The sequence below is a fragment of the Cicer arietinum genome, chromosome 3 (genome assembly GCF_000331145.2).
Source record: "Cicer arietinum cultivar CDC Frontier isolate Library 1 chromosome 3, Cicar.CDCFrontier_v2.0, whole genome shotgun sequence".
NCBI lineage: Eukaryota > Viridiplantae > Streptophyta > Magnoliopsida > Fabales > Fabaceae > Cicer > Cicer arietinum.
In genome coordinates this window covers 35,381,189-35,390,874 of record NC_021162.2, presented here as the reverse complement: position 1 = coordinate 35,390,874, position 9,686 = coordinate 35,381,189, and the positions used below count along the sequence as shown (strand labels likewise).

At 34.3% G+C, this 9,686-nt stretch overlaps 1 protein-coding gene across 1 annotated transcript; it reads left to right on the top strand.

Moving 5' to 3' along the window:
- Window positions 1-6,718: 6,718 nt before the first annotated feature.
- Window positions 6,719-7,749, top strand: LOC101508444 (uncharacterized). The gene is made up of 2 exons (XM_004515899.1): window positions 6,719-6,866; window positions 7,316-7,749. Exons 1-2 carry the CDS (start codon window positions 6,719-6,721, stop codon window positions 7,747-7,749), a joined length of 582 nt encoding a protein of 193 aa, XP_004515956.1.
- Window positions 7,750-9,686: the final 1,937 nt, after the last annotated feature.

Sequence of the window (9,686 nt, the reverse complement as noted above, 5' to 3'; positions counted from 1 at the left end):
TTTTTCAAAAGAAATTAAAATAAAACAGAGAAATAAATAAGGTAATACCTTTGGATAAATAATTAAGTCATTATAATTTACAAGCAGCGGAAAAGTTTCTCAAAATATGAGTCCAAAATATTTACACATCAAAAAGTGGTACATGTAACCCATCGAGAATAACATGTCAAGCTGACAGTATTAGTATAGGTACAATCTTCCATTTTAAAATAAATACAATTCAAAAGAAAGACGTCTGTTCCCTCTATGTCAACCTAATCTAATCATTCTCCAAAACAAACTAAACCCCCTGAGTGATCTCCACGCGCCCTGTAAGATCCTCCTAACATAGCTCCAGTCAGACATTCCCCTCTACATTCCCATCCACAGGGTACGAACCGGTAGGATTGTCTTGGCTCTCATCTGAGGGAAAAGCCCAAATTTCCACAATAGTTGTAAAGGGTCACGAACCGAAATTAACAGTTAACACATAACATTTAAGTTTTTAAATGCAAAAAATAACCTTTCAACTAAGTATGCACCTTAAAAGGATTTTCCATATGCTAAACGTCCATATAATATTTTCTAAGTAAAATGAAATCAAATAAGGTTTTCAATCAATCAAGTAACGAGTCAACCGACCTATCCATTGATGAATCAATTTGGGCAATCGATGGTATGACTCAGAATAAAAATTTCTATTGAGCAAATCTATTGGGAAATCGATTTTCGTAAAGGTTTTCAGTGAAATCTGTATTATGGGCCAAAGTACTATTTACCAAGGTGCCACCTATCACGGGTCTGCATAATTTACAAAAAACCGTAAATCGTAAATGTACCGCCTATCACGGGCCAAAGTACTATTTACCAAGGTGCCACCTATCACGGGTGTGCACAATTTACAAAAAACGTAAACCATAAATGTACCGCTTATCACAGGCCAAAGTACTATTTATCAAGGTGCCACCTATCACGGGTCTGCACGATTTACAAAAAGAATGAAAATGCATGAGCATATACTAACTCCATCCACAACAATCGTTAAGCAAATGCAGATATTAAAAGATTCCCCATTTTTAATACTCATTTAACTTAAACGATTTTCACAACAAACATTAAGCAAACAGAAATATTAAGAGATTCCCCATTCTTAATACTCTTTTAACTTAAACGATTTTCACAACAAGCATTAAGCAAACAAAAATATTAAGAGATTCCCCATTCTTAATACTCCTTTAACTTAAACGGTTTCCAAAACGAACATTAAGTAAACAAGACATTAAGAGATTCCCCATTCTTAATACTCATTTAACTTAAACGATTTTCAAAACAAACATTAAGTAAACAAGACATTAAGAGATTCCCCATTCTTAATACTCGTTTAACTTAAACGATTTTCACGACACATCAAGTAAACATAGACATTAAGAGATTCCCCATTCTTAATACTCGTTTAACTCTAATGGTTTTCAAATTCCACACAAAACAAACTCAAACATATTATCAAATTCAATCCACGATCCACACCAAAACACATCAATTCATTTCTCCACAAAATCCAACCATACACATATCAAATTTCATCAGTATTAATTAAGAACACGTCAAATACGACGAACACAAATCAACACAATCCACCACTCAAACACAACAAGTTTCATTTACTCAAAATCATACATAATCGCAACATCGCTTCCAAAGTTGGTTCCCTAGCACCGTAGCGTAGTAGTGAGCAACTTTCCCTTCTATCTCTTTGCGAAACGAAGCTTAGATCTAGATGAAACGGGGAGGTTTGTGTTTGACGGTTTTGAAATCCCTAATCCCGTGTTTCTTCGTTTTCGAAACAACGAGGAAGTATGAAGCGGAGAAATCCTTGCTTCGTTACCCACAAATCCTTGGGTTTCTATTCTTGAAGCCAAGGAACGAAAAAGAAGCAAAATCAATCGAAGAAGAAAGAGGGAGATGGAGTTCACGCGAGGCAGAGGAAGAAGAAGGAAAATGTTACATTTTCTTTCTTTTGCCTTTCTTTCCTTTCCTTTTCTTTTCTTTCTTTTTCCTTCTTTTCTATTTCCTCCACTTTTCCCTCCACACAAACATATATATATGTTTATATATATTAATTATAATTAACAAATATCTCAAAATAACTAGATATTTGTTAAATTACCATTTCACCCATAACGCATTAAATTCTTCGTAAAAGATTCACCGTAGTTAATTTAATTTATTCATCGACGAGTAATTCTAATCGGCATCAAAATATCTTTTTGGTCATATAAACTCCAAAATATTAATAACTTTGGCTAAAAATCCTCCGAGTTCAATACCAAAATACACTAAAATACATAAAGTATACTTTAAAATTATGGGTCTTACAGGATTAGTCATTTCAATATACGTGAACCTAAATTCGAAATACCCATTTTCATTTTCATTAGTTCTAAATCCGGATAATATAATCAAAAGTCCTTGCGAGATGACTTGAGTTGTTCCTCTACGCTACATTCTTATTACTTGTAATTGACTCGTACGCGATAGCGGATCAAATTGGCATCATTGTTGGAGACTCTTTGATAATAATATTAGCCAATTTTAGCATACTACTAACCATCCTAACAATTTTTTGTTGTGTTTTGTTGCTCTACAGGTCGTGTAGACATGTTGCTAGTTCGTGTAGGCCCTTTGCTAGTAAAAAAAAAATCTGTTTTCAGGCGATTGGCTCGGATTACCTTTAAATTTGCCAGAAAATCATAAAAAATCAAGGAACAAGACTTCTATTGGATGGACTTTTTACAAGATTCGACCCTCAAAATCCCAAATTTTATTTGTTTAGACAACTTTTTAATATTTTTCAATTTTTCATATTCTCAAAAAAATCAAAAAAAAAATGTGTTATCTATATTTGATTTTTAGAATATTTTCGATGGTATTCTTATATTTTTAGATTTTATTTCATAGGGTTTTTCATTTTCTACTTCATTATTAGCAATAGGGACATTGTTGGAATTTTCAAAATTGTGTTGTTGCTTTGCATTGTTACATTCTCATGATGCATGATATATATATATATATATATATATATATATATATATATATATATATATATATATAGATAACACTTTTTATTTACTTCGTAGTCTTAGCAAAGTTGATAGTGCTAACGAATTAGTTAGTGATATTGAAAGTGATTATGTGTTCTGTTTGGACTCTACGTGTGATAACATGAATAATAGAACCTTAAGACAACTTGTTGCACTATAATGCATTTTATATCGAATATCCTTAAGTTAATGTTCCATATGAAATTAAATCGGGTTTGATACACTTGTTTCAAAAGTTTATCAGTCTTGCAGGTGAGGATTCTCACAAACACCTAAAGGAGTTCCATGTTGTGTGTTTTACTATGAAGCCTCAAGTTTTCATGTAGGACCATATCAAGCTGAGAGCCTTCCCATTTTCACTTCAAGATGTTGCCAAGGACTGGTTATACTACCATCGCCAAGTTCTGTTATAGTTGGAATGATACAAATAAGTTGTTCCTAGAAAAATTCTTCCCGACCTCTAGAGTTGCTTCAACTAGAAAAGAAATATGTGGCATTAGGCAAATTGACAGAGAATCCTTGCATGAGTATTCAGAGAGATTCAAGAAATTAGGGCTAGCTTCCCTCATCACCAAGTTTCCGAAGAATTACTCATCCAATATTTCAATGAAGGCTTGCTACCTATGGATAAAAGCATCATGTATGCTACTAGTCGGGGAGCACTTGTCGATAAAACCCCATAAACAACAAAAGCCTTGATTGAGAACACGCCCATAATTCTCAATAGTTTACAACCAAAAATAGTCAGTGGTGTTGACAAAGAGAGTGAACAAGATTCAAGTTTCTTCCCACCATAATCTAGAGAGGAAACCTGATGAGCTTACTTCATTGGTAAAAAAATTGGCAATAAGAAAATCCCAAGCAGCTAAGATCGAATTGCAGATGCTCCTCTAGCATATGCAACAAACAAATAAAATCCTCAAGCCAACTCTGATCTGTCATCTAACAGGTACAATCCAGGTTGGAGAAACCATCCCAACCTAAGATAGGGAAATTTATCTACACAACAACAACCTAGGCTGCAGCAAAACAATGCACAACAGTAGAAATACACCCTTTCATTGGATGACCTTTTCAAACAGATGGTTGTCCAAAATCTCCAATTTCAACAAATGACATATTCCATCATTCAGAATTTCTAGACAAAAATTGGATAGTTGGCCATTTCCATTAATATCAGATGCAGACTCAATGGTCAAGCCAACTATCTACAAAGTCAGTAGTAAATCCAAATGTTCCTAATGTTAGTGCAATTACCTTGAGTTCTTGAAAAGTTGTTGAAATACCAAAGGTACCTAAACCTGGAATTGCTACTGTAAAAAATAACAAAGTTTTGGAGGACACTCTAATATGCCGAGCTTATTAATGTTGAGAAAGATGTACCACTTCCTTTCCCTCAAAGAGAAGTGAAGACTAAGAAAATAAATGAGGGAGATAGGGATATGGAGATCTTGAATAAGTTTAGGAAGGTGGAAGTGAACACTCCCTTCTTTGAAGCAATTAAACAGATTTCAAGATATGCCAAAATTCTAAAAGAGTTGTGCACACACAAGAGAAGGTTATAAGGTAATGAAATGGTAAACATGGGGCGCAATGTTTCAGGGAGTTTTTCCATTCCATGTACCATATGCAATAGTCAATTTGAAAATTCCATGTTAGACTTAGGAGCTTTTTACCCTAAAAGAATACATGTGTTACCATTCAATTATCGAGCAAAAGCAATTCTCTCCCTGCTAGGTAGGTGGATAATGTACTTGTTTGAGTTAATGAAGGAAAAGACTAACTCCAATAGAGTGACTATCATCTTAAGCAGACCATTCTTTAAAACTACTAAAACAAACATTGATGTTCATTTTGAAGCTCTATCCATAAAATTTGGTGATATAATTGTAAAATTTAACATCTTTGATGCTATGAAACACCCCATGGAAGAGTATTTTATTTTTCAAATTGAATTGCTTGTTGATTTGGTTGATGACACATACCCCTATATGTTTGCTACTAATTTTCCTTCACTGTTTGGTTTTTATTAAACTTGTGATTTTTGCACAGATACTCAGTTGTTCTCTATGTATGCAGAGTTCGAAGCTGCTCCACAGGTTGATCATTTTTCTAATATTTCTACTAACATAACTAATTTTGTAGACTTAGCTTTGACCACTAGCATTCTACCCTCCATTGAACAGCCATTAACTCTAAAGCTTAAACCACTTCTTGAAATTTTGAAATATGCATATTTAGAGGGGAGTGGAAAGTTACATATGAGTATTTCTGCAAAACGTGAACATGAACATGAAGAGAGGTTGCTGCAAATGTTGAGAAATAACAGGAAATAAATTGGATAGACATTAGCTGATATTCCATGTATTAGCATGTCCATGTGTATACATACGATACAACTAGAGAAAGGGAAAAAGTCAGTGAGGCAGCCCCAAAGGAGACTTAACCCCTTAGTTCTTCATGTTGTAAAAAAGGAAGTGACCAAGCTCTTACAAGCTAGCATCACATACCCCACCTGTGATAGTTGGTGGGTGAGCCTGGTACAGGTAGTCCCTAAGAAAACTGGACTCAAAGTGGTTAAAAATGAGAACAATGAACTTACTCCTAAAAGAGTGTAGAACAATTAGAGGTTATGCATTGATTACACAAGACAAAATCAGGCAACCAGGAATGATCAATTTCCTTTACCGTTCATTGATCAAAGGCTTGAACGGTTGACTGGTAGGTAACATTATTGTTTTCTTGATAGTTTATCAGGTTATTTTCATTTCCATATTTCACCTAAGGTTTAAGAAAAGACAATTTTCACTTGCCTATTCGTCACATTGTCCTATAGGAGAATGACATTTGGCCTATGCAACGCTCCTAGCAATTTCAAACTGTGCATGATTAGCATTTTTGTTGATTTCATAGAAAATTGGTTAGAAGTTTTCATGGATGATTTTATTGTGTGTGGTTCCTCATTTGATGCATGCTTGAATAGTTTGGATAGAGTTTTGCATAAATGCATTGAAACCAACCTTGTGTTGAATTACGAAAAATGTCGTTTTATGGTTGAATAGGGCATAGGTTTAGGACATGTGATTCTTAAAATTGGGATGGAATTGGATCCTTCTAATATTGATGTGATTTCTAAGTTGCCTTACCCATCTTGCGTCTGCAAGATAACTTCTTTTCTTGGCCATGCATGTTTTTACAAGTGTTTTATGAAGGATTTCAGCAAAATAGCTCTTTCGGGGTCAAATTTGCTTCATAAAGTCACGTTCAACTTTTATGACAAATCCAAGAAGGCGATAGATTTCTTAAAAACATCGTTGACCTCTACTCCCATCATTAAGCCGCCTAATTGGATCATCCCCTTTGAAATTATGTGTGATGCATCTAATTATGTAGTGGGAGAAGTCCTTGCACAAAGGGTTGGAAGAGTTGCCCATGTTACTTATTATGCTTCTACGATTTTAGGTTCTGCACAAACTAATTAGACTACCTCTAGAAATGAACTTTTTAGCTATTGTTTTTTCTCTTTATAAGTTTAGATCTTATTTGTTGGGTTCTAAGGTAATTTTTTTTTTACTGACCATGTAACTTTGAAGTTCTTGTTGAAGAAACCAGAAGCAAAACCAAGATTGATCCAGTAGATGTTGTTGCTCCAAGAATTTGATTTGGAGATTAAAGATAAAATTGGAGCTGCAAATCTGGAGGTAGATCACTTGAGCATAATAGAAAGGGATGAGGATCCCACCCCCATTCAGGATTACTTCCCTGATGAGCAACTTTTACAGTTGTGTGAGCTAACTCCTTGGTTTTTTGATTTAGTTCATTATCTAGTTTTAGGAGTTCTTCCTGCAGATGCATTTAGAGCAAAAATACACAAGCTTAAAAGTGGTGTCAAATAATATGTGTGGGATGATCCATATCCTTGTAAGTTCTTTAGTGACCAGGTGATTAGACGATGAGTCTCCCACTATGAGGCTCAACTCATACTTAATTTTTGTCACGTCTCTGAAGTATGGGGACATTTTGGTCCTAAATCGACAGCAAAAAAAGTCTTAGACTCAGGTTTCTTTTGGTCCACTTTGTTTAAGGGTGGTTTTGAGAGTTACCGAACTTGTGAACATTGCCAAATAGCAGGAGCAACAATCACTCGTATGAGTGAGATGCCTCAACAACCTATGTTTTTCTATGAAGTGCTTCATGTGTAGGGCATTGACTTTATGGGTCATTTTCCTGTGAAGTGCACCATGCTTATTGGGCAGTCAAGAGTTGTATGATTGAGATGGAGAAAACAGGTTTGGAGAGAAAGCTTCAATTGCATCAACTTGAAAAGCTTACTCTAGAAGCCTATGATAACTCCCAGATCATTAATGAGAAAAACAAACACTTCCATGATAAGATGATTTCTATGAAGGAATTCTCCATTGACCAAAAAGTTTTACTGTTCAACTTTCATCTAAAAATTATGGCTGGGAAACTTCGGTACAAATGGATTGACCCTTTTGTTGTTACTAACACTTATCCTCATGATGCAGTTGAAATAAAAAGTGGAAACATTGATAAAGTGTTCAAAGTGAATGGACAACACCTCAAGCTATTCCATGAGAGCTCTGTGCTTGAAGGTGCTGCCATAAAACAACTCTCTTTCGAAAATCCCACTTACACTGCAGTTTGAATAGGGAGTTCCATATCCTTACTCTTATTTTTTTACTTGTTACATTCATTGAGGACAATGTGTAATTTAAGTGTGTGAGTATCATTTAGGATTTAATTATTTGTTTTAGGATTTCATTTTTAAAAGCAAATTAAAATAGAAATAAAAAAAGTGTTTGCTTTGCATGTTTTTTCATCAGATTTTGAGGATGCAAATATTGTGATAATGTTTGCCTTGCATGTTTTTTCACTAAAGATTTGTGGCATGATTTGATAGTATATTTGCACTCTTGGTATAATAAGTTGGATTAGAACGCTAAATTTTGTATCATATGTGATAGGTCATTAACCTTTGTGAGATATTGAGCCATATTATGGATGGAACACATTTTTCCATTTTCTTTTTCATGTGTCTGATCTCACTCATGATTTCTAGTTACCGTAGAACTTGACTCTTTTCTGCATTTGTTTCTTGTTAAGCTACTGACCAGATAAGCCTACTTAAAAAATTATCCCTTTGTTTAAGCCCATTTAAGCCTATTTATCACATTCTTTGTTATATAGCTCATTACAAGCCTAAAAGTGAAAAACAATGAATTGACCGAATGTTGGGGGATAAAGGAGTCCTTTAAATAAGTATCAAGGTGCTCAACTTATTTGTTTGATTAGATTTGAGGTTTACTCAAAAAAATTAAAATGATGAATAAATGAGGAAAATGGTTGTGAATAAAGAGAGTATAGAATAAAAGTCATTGGTATTTTTGTTGAGTTAAGTTTCCTCTCAATGTTACTTTTATCTCCTGATCATTACTCCCTTATCCCCATTGATTTTTAGCCCTACTCCCCTTAGGATTTCCTCACACTTACCTTGACCCGTTACAACCTTAATACATACCTTTTGATCATTATGTGCATGTACTTCAAGTATAGATGTAACCCTATGATAGTGCTAGCTTTCATAATGTGCTTTGAGTGTAAACAGTAGCCTAAACACTTATGATGCATTCGTTAGTAAATTATCCTCTTGTTTGCTTTGGTTGTGATAAAAATCTATTCATGATTGCCATATTCTTTGAAGCTTAAAAAAAATTTGCTCAACATTTTGCATTCTTGAGAGTCATTGCCAATGCTTGCCCTATTTTGGTTGGAGTGAAAAAGCTTAAGTGTGGGGGAATTTGATCAATGCTTTTGGGCACATATTTCTACCTTTGTACTGTGACACTTTTCAATCCCTTTTCAGCCTACGATTAGTTTTGTACCATATCTCTAAATTTTGGGTCATACTTGAGTTTTAATGTAATTATTTGCATATTGATCCTTGTTCGCTCTACAGACCATAACTTGAGATTTGAATGTCAGATTGACGCATACAAGCAATTCAATGCTTGATCTTACCTCTGGAACCTCAAAATTGTAAGTACCCTTTTGACCATTGCCAAGAGACTTCATAGTTATTCTGAAAATTCAAAGAAAAAGAAAAGTAAGAGTGTTAAATGGAAATATAGACAACAAAACAGAAAAACATTGATAGCTCTACATAAGGCATATGGATTCAGCAAATGAGACAACACAACATCACATAAGGCATATCGAAAGTACAAATAATCCATTAAGCTACCATGCAAAGTATTCCAATTTAAATTAAACTATCAAAATGTATCTCATGCTATTATAACAAAGTATTGACCTAACAAAACATAGATGTAAAGTTTTCTCAACGCTAGATCACATCACTCCATATTGGTTGATCAATGCATTTGAGCACAAATTTCTGGCTTTGTACTATGACATTTTAAAATCCCTTTTCAAACTTTGGGTCATAATTGAGTTTTAATGTAATTATTTTCATATTGATCATTGCTCCCTATGCAGACCATAGCTTGAGCTCTGGTTGTTGGATTTCACATGTTAGCAGACGCAAGAAAGTTAAGAGTTAAAGTTACAGCTTTTATTCTGGAG